General features: G+C 41.6%; 2 protein-coding genes across 2 annotated transcripts in view; one reads left to right on the forward strand and one right to left on the reverse strand.

The window, feature by feature from the left end:
* LOC126564696 (rab GDP dissociation inhibitor alpha) overlaps positions 1–14,587 on the reverse strand; it is a 442,469-nt gene that overhangs the window by 18,232 nt on the left and 409,650 nt on the right. The gene's annotated exons all lie outside the window — the stretch shown is intronic.
* LOC126565795 (thrombospondin type-1 domain-containing protein 4) overlaps positions 3,490–14,587 on the forward strand; it is a 94,024-nt gene continuing 82,926 nt past the window's right edge. The window contains exon 1 of the mRNA XM_050223004.1: positions 3,490–3,504. Coding sequence (XP_050078961.1) covers positions 3,494–3,504 — 11 coding nt within the window. The 5' untranslated portion in view covers positions 3,490–3,493. The remainder of the gene's footprint in view (positions 3,505–14,587) is intronic.

The raw sequence follows: 14,587 nt of genomic DNA on the forward strand, positions 1-14,587 counted from the left end.
CTTTGGTATATTTTATTGAAGAGCTCAAATATTTATTTTATTTACATTTGATTATTACGGTCCAGTGCCGTATTGTCTAAAGAGCTCAAATAGCTGACATGTGAACTGTAAAATAATTTTACTTGAATTTTAATTGATTAATTTATTGAATTTTAATTGATCAATCTCTCTTATTTTATGTTCTTATGTGTACTTTTCTAGTCGTAAGTTTATCAGAATGCAACAAGAGATGGAATGGAACACAGAATGGATCAAGAGATTTAAGATTTATATAAATATAGGAATGCTTTCCCACAATCTTCAACTAAAATTTACAAAAAAAGGAAGTTTCCTTTTTAAATCTTATTTTTCTTTAAATTTAAATGTTCACTGTATCAATCCGTCGCACGGTGTGGTTTCAATTCCTGATTCGACTTTGCTTCTAATATCGAGAATCCTTTTTTCTTTACCAGTTCGTCAAGGAGAAGTCCTCGAACGCCAAATGTTTGATATGACGAATTAAGGGAAGTGAAACAGTTAAACTAATGAATAGGTTCAACATAAATTACGTGGAAAATTTCATATTCTTCCAATTGATAAACGGTGTTCATAAGTATTTAACGATAATAACGATTCATAAGTAATACCGATTTGAATTTAAAAAAAAACCAAAATGAGTATTTTTTGCAATAAACAGAAATGATTATCTTTTACCTTGTTTTCATGTTTCTTGTTTGGCTCCTTAACCTGAAGAGGTGCTGGCAGGCCACTGCTGGCTTTTTTGCCTTTGTTTACACGTAGTTGGAGAATTAATCTTGCCTATGAAGAGACTGTTCCGGACGGGATCCGATACATTGTCCTGAAACGTGAAGTACTCATGCACACGGTTGTTTCTTAGATACGGCTAAATAATTATCCCAAAAAATATTTAAATAATTATTCCGACAGGAAAAGATTACGCCAAGAGAGCATTTCTCAAAATCATAACACAATGTTAAGAGTTCAATACATTCATCAACACAGTTTCGGCTGCCCGGTACAAAATGTTGTTGCTTCGTCACTGCGATAACCCGTGCGGCGTTGCGGTTAGTTTACGCCACACTACATTGTCATACATCAGCTGGTTCCGGCCCTGGTTGTCGGGCGTGCGAACGACGGAGCACAGCATAAATTCGAAGCGGGCGGGAAGTTTTCCGCTCCCTAAGACCACGCTGCGGCTGATGGCGTTTAGTTATGTTTGAAATCTCGCAGCGTGCAGCAGTGTAGCGTGTGCGATGGCAGCGACAGTGTAGCGTGATCATCACTTTCTTCGTGGGTTTTTGGAAGTGAGTTGATCTGAGCGGCCTATACATGATGTCATCTATTGACACGACCTTGTATCGTTGTACGTTTTCTTGCGCTTCGACTAATTGTGTCCTGCTTTTCCGCAGCGTCCTAGTGATTTCCACGCGAGAAAGTTCCGGGCTTGACCAAACCGGTGAACAAGCGGACCGGGGAATAGTGCTATATCATGAAATAACAATACGAGAAGTTGTAAAATGAGCGCTTACAATAATAAAACTGCGTAAAGATAAGCAATCACACGGTTTGTCTATGTGTTGTGCATATTTTTTGCTGCTCGTGTGCCCAACAGTGCTTGAGTTATTCGGTTGACTACATTATTGTAAATCCCCAGCACGGCTCCAGTTAGTTTGTGTGTTCGAGCAGCGTATTAAAAATACGAAATCGCCAAAGTTCTATCGAAGAAGAACCGTGCGTGACTGAATGGCGAGTTTTGGTTATGAAGCATATGTTTTTGGTGTTTTATATCTGTTGGTGTTATTGTGGTTTCTTGCGCTGGGGCACCTTGGTCTTGGGGCCGTTTCGGAATGCGAATGCCAGCCACCCCTCCCTCCCCCGGGCGAGTGCTCACTTCCCATAACTAAATAGCTCTTCGCGTGGCCACAATTAATCACAGTCAATTAATTTGGTGAATATATTGTTGTTAACGGTGGGTTTGCTGACGGAATCCGTCGCCAGTCGCCCTAACGCCCCCTTTGAACGCAGTTTCTGCCCGATTCAGATCGATTGTCAATCGCAACTGCTTTTTTTTTTGTACGATTTACTATTTCTACTGTGTTTACCCTGCCCATGCCCCGATCCTTACTTCCCCTTTCCCCAGAACCTGTGTTCCATGTGAAATGGGAGTTTTTATTTTGTTGCAGCATGCTCTTCGGGATGGCAGCATCGATGGTAGCCTCGTAAACCATTGTTGTGGTTGGCTGTCTGTGAGTGGCCCCAAAGCCATTGTGCTGGTGGGGGTGTTTAGTTTGGTTTATTGGAAACGCATCATTGAGTTTTACCGAAAATAGAGCATATTACGCTAGTTAGAGCTATCATAATCACCCATGATTCTTGGCTAGACATGCACATCGAAGCGCGAACGCGAATGGAATTGCAGTGTCGAGCATTATCCCTGAGTGAGGAAGCGTCACGACAAGCGACAAGAGTCAGTCAGTCAGTACCGCGACAGGTATGGGTGAATTGGGAACATTCCCATCTCCCCCACGGGTAGTGAGAATCTAGGCCATCTGCGCTAGAATCGGTAGTTAAACCAATCACGCATAAAAAGGTGCGTCCGTGTGTAACAGTTCCAGGTGCACGGAATACAGAATTATGTTTTCTTTTCTGGTAATTTTGTTTGGAGTTTATCAGCACATGTTTTAGTGGTAGTGTTCTCAATAATGTTTTACACAATTTGGGCCATAAGAGGAAAATAAGTTTTCATGTCACCTCTAAAAACACTGATCATTTGCCATTGCCAGGGCTGATCGTTAGCACATCACAGTTGCTAAACAATCTCTTTTACGTGCACCGTTAAATTTACATTATAACAAAGTAGCATAACTTTATTTTAGATGACCAAAATGGCGTGATAGCGAAGTAAATAGAGTGAGAAACAATTTAAGCAAGCGAAATGAAAAAAGTTTTCCAAAGCGAATGCTCGCGCTCAGTGTGACTAGCGAATTTAATTTCGTTCCAATTTATCCGCTCAAGTATCCGTGCATTGGTACAATAATCAACTTGCCGTTTTATTTACCACCACACAGCGGCAAAGAACCAAACAAGTGAAGTGATCGTGGAAATTTAATATATTCCGAAGCGGTTCGTCGATATGTGCCCAGCGGCAGTAGCAATAGTCCTTCAATGGGCGAAAATGTAGAAGTGTCATTTCGGGAAATAAAACGTGAATTTCGTTGTGCCATTGTGGAAAACTTTCCAGCATTTAAGCGTTTCACCTCCACGCGCTTGGTGCCATCGTGCTTTGCCAATTGCATCCATCCGCTTGATTGGATGACAGTGTTGAAAATTAATTTTAAACGAAAAGTGTGTGCGCCTTTTTTTTCTATTCGTCGATCGAGCACAGTAAAATCAACAGCAGCAGGTGGATGTGAAATTGTTTGCACCATTTCGGAAGCAAGAAACATCTCTCCGTCATTCTAACCGGGTGTACAGAGGGTGGCAAAAAAGCACGATGATACTCAGGTAAGTTTTTTTTTTTTAAATTTGATTTGCACAAACCGACAACCGAATCAGTAAAGTTATCAAACAGATAAACGCTCTTTAAGGGTATCGCGGAAAACGGTGGGCAAATTTTTGCTTCAATAATTCACGAGCGCGCGTCGTGATGTTGTAATTAGCGAACCATCAGCATCATTATCATCGTTGGCCATTACCTTGGCCATCCTTTGCACAATAAAACCATTATTTGTTTTTGCAACCGCTGCGGATTGTAGCCTCCGTTAAACTAAGGATTTTCCGTACAGCTGTGATTCGATTTCAATTATTTGCGGTTGCTAATATGGGTGTGATATTTCATTCTCCCTCGCATTTTCCGTGCCCGTGTCCGGACAGATGGAACGGTCACTCCGTAATCGCTTACGGAATGAAATCTGCTTTCAATTAAATTATCGCTTCGTGGCCACCGGTTCGCACCCGCTAAAGCCGCTGCCCGCCGCCCCATTCGGATGGGCTAAAGCCGATTGAAGCCTTTCGGTCTGTTTGTACTGTTGCTCCTGCAAATGTTGCTGCCGATGCTGCTGGGATTATGGGTCCTTGGTGTGCAGATTAAATAACGTACATGTGTGTGTGTGTGTTGCGTGGGTGGTAGAAGGTAGATAAGAGAGTAGAAGAAGAGTGGGATGGGGGTGTCAGCCGGGCCAGCTGATCTTGTGTTGCATGTTTAATTATGAAGAACCAGATTCTCGCTGGAACATGTTTAATCAGAACACACTGGCTGGCCTGCTGCTGTACGCTGCGGGTTGCAACGTTTTTAATTCTGTGTGTATGTGTGTATTTTTTTCGTTCGCATTTGCTTGTGTCGAATCCATGTTTTCACCGGTGATGTGAAATCTGATGGAAATTAAAACGTACGTTAGCTTACCCATTTGGCAAATATTCGATTTCAGATAAATTGAAGCCAGTCGATTAAAAGGAGTTAAAAATATGTTTTAATTCATTATTTATAGCATTAAAGTCATGTTAAACTGTTGTTATACTGTAGTCATCATTACGGTACCTCAGTTTTGTTGATTGATAGGAAAATTTAGGATCCTTTTGCTAATTCTTAATATTACTTCTAAAGAATCCTTAAGTAAATATAATCTTTTTTATGCAGCAATAAGGATTTTTATATTCTTTTCATTTTTACACATTTTAAGACACTTGCTTGATACCCAAGGACAATAATTTTTAAAAATTTAAATACATAGTAAATACAGTGATGTTCATGACAGTTGTGGCGGTATTTATGTAATTGAACAGTTGCTCCTAAATCCACCTTTTATCCTCTCTTTCATCAACTTTTATCCCTGGCACCGACGTCGTCCTCGTCCCATCCTTGCAATTCCATCAAAAAGGACTTCTGTTGGTCCAAATTATTAACTAGATACGATATGATATGCTAAACTTCTCTCTTGCCTTATCTTCTTTTCGTGCTCGTCTTCGTGCGTCCTCTTTATCTAGTTCCTCTCTCCGGCCTGTTCCTTGGCCTGTTCCTAAGCATCCAATTAGACTTCGTACATTATGTAGCGATTGACAGACAATTTGAGGTTAATAAAATAAAATTAAAACGAATAAATGAAATAAACAGAGTCGGTACCAAATCGTAAAACGACTGCTGTGTCCCGCACAGACTTGACCATCCAACTAAGAGTAAACAAAAGTTAAAAAAAAAAAAACAGAATTAAGTGGTTCATCGATATCACGTAGTTGTATAGTCAGTCCTCGATACGGGAGAATGATCCGGATTAGAGATGAAAAAACTCACTCTTTTTGGTGATTCGCATCAGAACAGAAGAGTGGCAAAAGGGATTAAAATCACTCACTCACTCTTTAGTGGTTCATAAACAAGTTATGTAGTGCATTTTCGCATAATACTCACACACTCTCTGTGTCGCCTAATGATTCACTCTTTATTCACTCACTCGTTTTGCCATCTAAAGACTCACTCTTTTCGGTTTATACTCACTCACTCGGTGTACGAAGTAATACACAAACTTCGGTACGAAGTGAGGTGATCTCGTGGGAGAGTGCGCATGGTCCAGGCGAGTTTTTTCAAAAGGGTAAACAGCTCATTTCATCCGAAATTGGTTTTTTACCCTTTTAACCATAAGCACTTTCAAACGAGATCACCTCACGGTATTATTTCTTCCCCAGAGTGAGTGAGTGAGTGAGAGAGTATAAACCGAAAAGAGTGAGCCATTAGTTGGCACAACTAGTGAGTGACTTTAACTCCTTGAGGTGATTTGAAATCACAGTTTCACGTGTGGGACTAAACTCACTCTTACTCATTGCGCGCAACTCTAATACGGATGGTTCCCAGGTCCTACCATTTGAAAGCTGACGCTACCTGATGTCGCCTCAAAACCGGATCCTCCCGCCCCGCCCAACTCACACCATAGAGCATTTATATGAAATACTGAAACATATTTAGCTATTTTCATTATCTTATTCAGTTTTCTATAGTTTCCAGCTATTTATCTACAAAACATGGGAAGAACCTTCGGATATTGGTCTTTTTTAAAAACTTTGATAGCGTCAGGGAGGAAGATGTTTAGTTAATGAAGAAAGTACTGAAATTATTTCTTAGGGTGTAGGGCTTGCGCTTCTCAATCTAGGGTTTAGTCGTCTTGTGCGAGATAGTACCTCAGTAACGAATCGCACTTCGAAATACAATGAAGTTTCAGGAATCAAATAAAAGCCGCCTAATCTGATAACTTTATCATTTTCAAGCAAATTAAAAAAATATGTGCAAAGCAACAAATCACTATATTTCTACAACAGCAAGATATCGCTATATCACTATGTGATCGATTGGAATAGAAGTTGTTAAAATTTAGCAATGACATGTAAAAAAAATCTCGCCAATTTGTAAACAAAGGCTTATAGGTAAACAAAAGCTTCGTTCCATTTTTAGGTATTGATTGCCTGAAAGGTAGAAATTTATCATTTATAATAACCCCTTCCGATATGTTTTTCTTCTTGACATTTTTTAGTTGTAAGTTAACACAATTCTATTATGAATAACTACAAGAAAGAGTCATTGCAACACATGTCTGATCTCAATGACTTGTTCGCTTAAGAATGGTCAGTAAAAGATATCTGATAGTGCAATGTCGTGTCATCATGTTTTTGGGTCGAAAAGAGCATGTCGTTTTTAGTTTCTTCGAGGGCAATCGAAACCTCAAATTTATTGCCCAATCAAATCATATCTATGATGATTTCTTATCTATGTTCTAGTATCTTCTTGATTTGATTTAAAGTAGATTTTATTTTTTCGGCTGTTGCCCCAAATGTTTGGCAATATTTCAATATTATATATTTTTTATGATTCTCTTCAACGGTATGGTTTATGGCAAGGAAATGAAAAGGAAGTTGCTAGTCCCACTGCACCCTCTGCAAGATCCCCATCAAAACAGTTGTAAAACTGAAAAGTGCCCTTTTTCATCGATTTCAGGCCAGCTGATAAGTTCGGAAAGGAACGAAAGTGTCTCCTACAATACAACCCCTTTAAACACATCGTTTGTGCGTTCAAACTGGGCAGCTTTAGTGCTTTTCAAGCAATCTGGATGGAGAAGAAGTTAGCAATTGGTGGAGGGATGGGGGGTGGAAGAGGAAAAAAAAGTAAAAGTTACAGCAAAGATGAAGAAAGTAGAGTGAAAAGTACTTGAGTTGGTCCGCAAATACTATCCTATTAAATGTGATGGACCCCAAAGCTCGTGATAAAATCAGGGTACTTTATTGATTTGCTATTTCATCTTCAATCACCCAAGGTCGATACGGGTGAAACGTGAACGAAAGTCAGCTCCCTTTTTTTTTGCAAGGGTCAATCAATGAAAAACCCCAGAGTAAGGTTAGTTCGATTTACCCTTTTTTTATTTTTTCGTTGTTGATGAATAAATGGTATTGTTGAATGTTACCGAACAACTTGAATCACGAGGGAAGAAGCGTTCGATGTTTGAGCAAAAAAGCTATACCAGCTGGTGCAAATACGTCTTCTTCTCCGGGTGCTTCACAGATACTGTAAGGTGAGAGAAAATAAATCATAAATGATTTCGGTGACAGCCATGAAAAGAATCAAATCATCATGATCATCATCACCATTACTATTGTGAGTTTGGTGGGAAAAACAGGCGACTATTGATTGGGGTGGTTGAGGTGAAACGCACCGATGGTTAGAACTGATGCTAGGCAGTTTGTTAGCACCGGTGGCACCGAAGAAAGTTGTTCGTAATGTACAATGAATTTCTGGAGTTTGTTAGGCGAAAGAAAAAAAAAACCCCCCATCCAGCCTTGTTGGATTCAAAAGGTCCGCACTCCTTGGGTCGAGGGTATGAACCCGGGCGGCCCAATTGGGTGGAGCACAAAATCAATTAAAAAGTAATAATAATCATAAACAATAAAACGCCAGAGCATAAATCACCGGCGGAAAGCAGCTTCTAGCTGAAGAATGAGAAGAACCGATGGACCGAAGCTCCTTGGTACAGGAAATGGAATCCGCTCGAGTGCTCGTTGGCCACACTGGTGAGCGATGATTCGACGACACCCGATGTTTATGGGCGATGTCAATGGAGCCGTGATAATGTGCCTCCGTCTCGTGGATCTTGACAGTGGGGCCAAACAATGATGCGCTAGTGAGGTCATACTTGCTGAGGGTGATAAGAAAGGGGTGATTTTAATTACCTTAATAACTGTCTTTACACTCACTTTTTTATTTTCGATGTCATTCGTTGTTGTCGGTGTCGTTCGGAGGTGAGGCTTGGCACTTGCTTGTTGAAGTGTTCCATGGTTATGGGTTTTTAGCTACTTTTATTGCCCTGTTTCTGTAGGGAAGTGTAGGTGATCGTGGATATTAGTACTGACTGCTTTGTTTTGCGGCCTCTTCCGATGCTAGTCCTCGGGTAAAGTGTGTGTGTGTGTGTGGTTTCATTTCGTGATTTTTATGGCCGTTTATTATTTAATACAATTTCACGAATGACTTCTTTTTCCCGATGGCTAGGGCGGACGGATGGAAACTGTGTGGGAGAAACGAAATGATTTCTTTGAGTTTGGTTGGAGAAAGAATCGTAGCTCGATACGATGATGTTGGAAAGGGATGATGTTAAATGGTTTATGTGACATAATTTGTAATTCCCTTCGCTTATTGTGATAAAACCTTTCCCCTGGTGAGAGAACATATTTCAGCTCGTTGCATTAAACTCGAAACATTGGATAATAAAACCAGAAAGCTGTCAAATATTCCTAAAGAAGGTAAAATAAATATTTACCAAATTTAAGCGCTTTGTTTTACCATGTTCAAACTTCTCCTGTGCAAACCAAATCAACCGAGAATTGAAGTTGAAAATGGGTTTTACCCCTTTAAAGTCCGTACACACCGGTGCACACAATACCTTCCATAAATTTGTCCATTTTGCACATTTACCGTCACTTGTTCGTTTCGTGGTTTTAAAATGTTTACGGCTTCCCGGTTTCCTGGCCTCGAGAATGCGTTTGATGTTTACGCTTGGTTGAAACAAAATTTAATAACCCCATTCGCGGGTCGCACCGTGTCGGCGGGCATCATCGACGTACGGCCATGCAGAAGAGCCGCCTCTTTCACTTAGGCGGCAAAGTTTTGCTGGACAAAAGCTTACCCTCCGAGTGATCCTGCGGGGGAAAAAGCCAAAAGTATTCGGTACGGGTTGATTGGAATTGATAATAAACAGTAATTTGTAACCCTCCCGGGGGCAGTACGAGATTAGGCCAGGCCAGATTGGATCGTATTTTGTTGGGTGCACGCTTTAAATCCGTCCAGCTTTGGCTTACCGTACCGGAGGAAGATTGACGAGTTTTGGGTTGTTGTGATCAGGGTGTCCTTCCACTGATAACGTTCACGCGCCGGGTGCTAATGTTTGTAAATGAATTCGTAAATTCTGTACGTTAGAAGGTTGTTGTGTTGTTTCGTAGTACAGTAAGACAGTGAGTGTCTAGTTAATTGTTTTTCAAGATAGTTTAATCCACCACAAGACTTGGAGCTACTGCTATGTACGAAATTAATCTCTGGAATAGAATTATCGTCGAGCCAGCGTGTGTTCATGTAGTGAATTTATTATGCAACAGCTTTAGTGGAACAAATCCTTTATTTCATACCATCGGAACCAACTAACCATCTGGACCGAGAGACCTTTCCTTGAGCGGGACAGTTTCAACTAACCTGTACAGAACCTCTTGTTGAATCTCTAGTCAAACTCTAGCCCGCTCTACCGCACACAGGAAGTAAATCCCGTTTGCCATGGTGTTGCAGCCCTGCCAAGAGCTGATGCAGAGGGCGCACATGCATGCGAAACATTACACAAAACATCAAGTTGATTGCTAAAACGTGAGTCGAAATGAAATCCCATCGAATTGAGCGTCGGGTGTATGAACGTGCCGTCCGGATGGAGAAGGAAAGCGCGGTGAAGCCTTCGGCAAGTCGAGCATCCATCTAAAATCCGACAGTTTGACGGATGTTTAATTGTTGTTCCGGGAGAAGTTTCGGCCGGATCGTAATCCTGACCGAGGCGGACGGAGAATGTCTGGCGAAAGGCGAAATTCTCGAGGATGCTGCTGGATGGATCGTGATGGATAGTGTGAGCAAAGATGGTCCCTTTGCCGGACGGGGTAATAGTTGGACGGTACCACTTTTGGAGCAAAATAGGCTAAGACTTAGGATCGGATTACACGCTTGGGATGGAAATTCGTCGATCGTTCGTTACGGATGTACGCTGGTGTTAAAAACTTCCGTAACACTTTGAAAGACTTTTCGTTTCCAGTTCCAGCTTGCACGTATCGTAACGGTTTGTATCTTGTGCAATTTAATCACTGCTCTTGAATGAATGAGTGAAATTGATTGGAAAAATCACAACGTGAAAGATGGATCGATTGTACGGAAATTCATTGTCAGTACCGTTGGCATGCCGTCGATAGAAAAGGAAAATTTCTCTTAACATAGATCGGTAGATGCGGGATCTTCGAGTGTCATTATGTTCAACAACATTTCCTTCGTCGTAAAAAGAATCCGCAGTTGATCCCGGAGAAAAGAATAACAAGCGACCGCCAGTCATTTCACCACCGGAAGTATGGTGCGGAAATAGATGTCTGAGCAAAATATGTATCATTTCCTTCGTAGCGAGCGGAAAGATGATTTACGATCTGGAAGGTTATTTTCTGATATGTTTAGTATGTGTGCGCCCCTGTTTTGGCATGTATTGGCCTCGTGGTATGTTCTTTTGTTGAATCGTTTCTAAGGAATGCTTTTAAGGAAATCTGGCCCTTGGGTTAACGCGAGTGTTAACGTGAACAAACATCTTGGGATGCTGGGTGAAACGATTTATCATAAGCGGGAGGAAGGTTATTGATTTCTTTTATGAATTTGTATAAAGATCAGCGAAAACTCACGAGATCTTTTTGTTGTAAAAAATAGCGTGCCTTGTTGCCTTGTTGTCCTTTTACGTCAGGTGATATTATTTATTCCTGAAAGACGTTTAGATTCGTGAAGCATCTTATCGCTTTGTTGATTTTGTGGCAACCGTTAAGGATCCTCCTTTTTTGTTAATGGATGTGTCACACAAAGCAGGAGAATCTATTTTATGTTATAGAAAGATTTATAATAGGCCATAAAAAGTAAACCATCACTAGGCTCTTCGGTGGAATCGTTTTGAGTCCCCTCAACGGTCCCTTTTGTCACTTTTTGCCGTAGAAGAAAATAATTTTGACAAAATGCATACTTAAAATGACAGACCTGTCTTATTAGAAATATCATACCATATTCGCTGTTTGACTATAGTTTAGAAAAATTTAACGATTTTAAAACGTGTACAATAGTGCCGAGTACGTTAGCACATCTTTTATCTCTTGATCATCCCATTTTGCGCCACTAGAAAGTACCAAAGTAAAAGTGCACACTACCTCTCCAACAGAACAAACGCACCAAGAGTTTCCCTCCGGTTCCGTCAACCTCAAGCCGGTTCTTGAGTGTGCTCCAACTCTCTTAAACCTCTTCTCCCAAACAATGATGTCCACGAGAATCGAATTAAGAAGATGCTAAGTGACTGAAGAAGGGCAGAACAGCGTAAAGTAAGCCCCTATTGGATCCCCTTGAGTTGGCCGGGCGATCGGTTGTTTTTGGTGGTCGTCGTCGTCGTCGTTAAGCGGTCGCTCTTTGTGTTACATCATTTTCAATGTGACATTTTACTCTCCGAACTACTTACTCACGGTGCACTTGGTGTATGAGTGCAGCTTCGAAGGTCCACAACTCGCTGGATTCGGTGCTGTGTGACGGGTGGCCATTAGTTTTCGGTCGGCATTGGGTTTTAATAAAGAGCACAGAAGTATTGGTTTGAAATGGCTAGAACCGGGCGTGTGCTGCTTTCTCACATTGCGCCATGCTTCATAATCGGTTCCTAAATCGCTGCTCGCACTAGCAAAGTGAGGATAGTCTGCACTTGTACTGATAAACAAACAAATAAATCTTCGGCTTTTTTTCGATGTTCGCTTCTTTGCCAGTAATTTCACTCCGGCGTATTGTCTGTGACACCAAGTGGCGGGACGATTTTATTCACAACCTGGAAGGAAAAGATTTTAAGTAGTTGAAGAAGATGATGAAGGATGGTTTGAATACACAATACGGCTTGGAATAGTTTTCCACGATTTGTCACATGATTCAAGGAAATAGAACAGCCACAAAGGGGCCAAACAGAATTCATATATAAAGCTTTTAGGGAAAATGTAGCGAAGGGAAAACCTCTTGTTTTACAAGAGACAAATCTATTCAGCGCAAAATTTGTTTCTTCTAATTAAAATATGATTAAAATCGATATAAAAGCATTCATAATGCACTGAGCCGTGTTTCTTACTGATAACTCAATGCTTGAAATTATAAATAATTTTATAATCAGCTTTCTCTAGTGATTCCTATTCTCATTTGTTTGCATTCCAGTCGAAACCCATGCTACCAATGAGCAAGAAAAAATAAGTTCAATCTTCGATAGAAATCAAAAGCAAATCAAACAAACCGAACGATGGGCCACATGGTCAGCAGAAATGTAGCTCTCAGTGTCGGTGTGCACGTGCGTGTATTATTTTTTGGGTCACAATTTTTGCACATCGTCCAGTGCCGTTTTTTCATGCAGAACGGAATCGTTTTTGCTTGCATACACCTTCCGACGTCGTTAACGGTTGAGAAGATCTTATCAAACATACGTTTTCCAAATTCACTTTTGTTAACGCATGACCAAGCTCCAACCTTCATCCGTGGGGGCTGCCCTGTGTAGGTATGTGCTTCGATTTAATTATGGTTCACATCAGCATACCAGGTGAGATTCGAAGATTTGCAAACGGACATGCTTTGCCCTGAGAGCTGAGTGGACAAAAACCGCAGCTGTTTTTTATTTTATTTTTGGAGCTGTTTCGTTACGGTCGGTTCCCAGCAAGTTTTGGAAAGGTTTCTGTCTATTAAAGCCACTGGTGATGAAGCTGATGAGAACTTCGTGTCATAAGTTCAATTTGATACGGTACAGTTAATTTCGATTGTTTGTTTGTTTTTGGACCGCATATGTGATTTTAATTTTGCCTAAGAAATCGATATCGATCTTTGGTGAAGAAAGGTATGAAAGAGCACGGCTCATGAACTTCAAATAAGGATGATGATTTTAGCTGAAGCAACGGGACGGACTCTCCTGTTTGTTGTTCAACATCGCTCTGGAGAGTGTCATGCGAAGTGCGGGCTTCGACATCCGGGGCACGATTTTCACCCGATCTCTCCAATTTCTTGGCTTCTCGGATGACATCGACATCATTGGACGGACAAGTGCGGCGATGTGCGAGGCCAATAGAATTGGATTGAGCATCAATGCGACGAAGACAAAATACCTGCTTGCCGGAGGCTCTGACCGTGATAGAGCCCGACTCGGAAGCAGAGTATCAGTTGACGGCGACGATCTCGAGGTGGTAGAGGAGTTCTGCTACCTTGTTCAGGGGAATCGTGCCTACTATGGACTCCACAAACTCCTGCGATCCAGAAGTCTCCAACAACACACGAAATGTACGCTTGAGTGTACCTTGATACGTCCAGTAGTCCTCTACGGGTACGAGTCTTGGACTATGCTGACAGAGGACGCCAATGCACTCGCCATTTTCGTGCGGCGGGTGCTAAGGACTATCTTTGGCGGTGTTTGCGAGCAGGGCGTGTGGCGAGGGAGAATGAACCACGAGCTAGCTGAGCTGTTTGGCGATGCTGATATCCTGACGGTAGTCAAAGCCGGAAGGATATGTTGACTGGGGCCAAGAAGGTGCTCATGTCAGCGACCCGTTCGGCACGAGGCACGTAGCACGTAGAGGAGCACAGCGAGCTCGTTGGCCAGATCAAGTGGAGTCTAACTTGTCGGAGATCGTATGCAGCCTTGGATGGAGTTCTGCAGCCCACGATCGAGTTTCCTGCAAAGTGATTGGAGACCTGGCCATGTCGACACGACGTGCTCAATCCTGAGCAGGCCAAGAAGAAAAAGAACAAGAAGAAGATTTTAGTTCTACACGTCAAACCTTTGCATAGGTCGTATAAAATAATAAACTTACATGTACTGTCTAGCCTCATAGTCAGTCTTTGCTCTAGAGGACGCCTTTACCACTATGCCACCATGTCTTACCGAGTGTTACAATTTACACTAAATGAAAGAGTACTTAACGATTGCAAGGCCATTACAATTACAATTACCATTTACATTACAGCCATTACAAACGAACCACACAACAGCGCCCGATAAATTATTTACGTTTAAGACAATGCAATGATATCTAGCCACAGAGATCGTTTTCAATTCGATTGACATTAGCCATAAGTTTCTACCGACCCATGAAGTACCAAGCCCTTTACCGAAGGGTTTCGATCAAGCTTATTTCGATTGTTTTCCCAACACTGCGCCATTCGACCGAGGCACCCGAGGACAATAATCGTTATGCCGTTAGGTTGAGGATATATTTCCTGTTTGTTTGCGAAACAGCCTTGCAGTGGTCGGGAAATTGGAGATTGCTGGGACATTTGCTGTTTTGCTTT

Source organism: Anopheles maculipalpis, chromosome 3RL (assembly GCF_943734695.1).
Source record: "Anopheles maculipalpis chromosome 3RL, idAnoMacuDA_375_x, whole genome shotgun sequence".
Classification (NCBI taxonomy): Eukaryota; Metazoa; Arthropoda; class Insecta; order Diptera; family Culicidae; genus Anopheles; species Anopheles maculipalpis.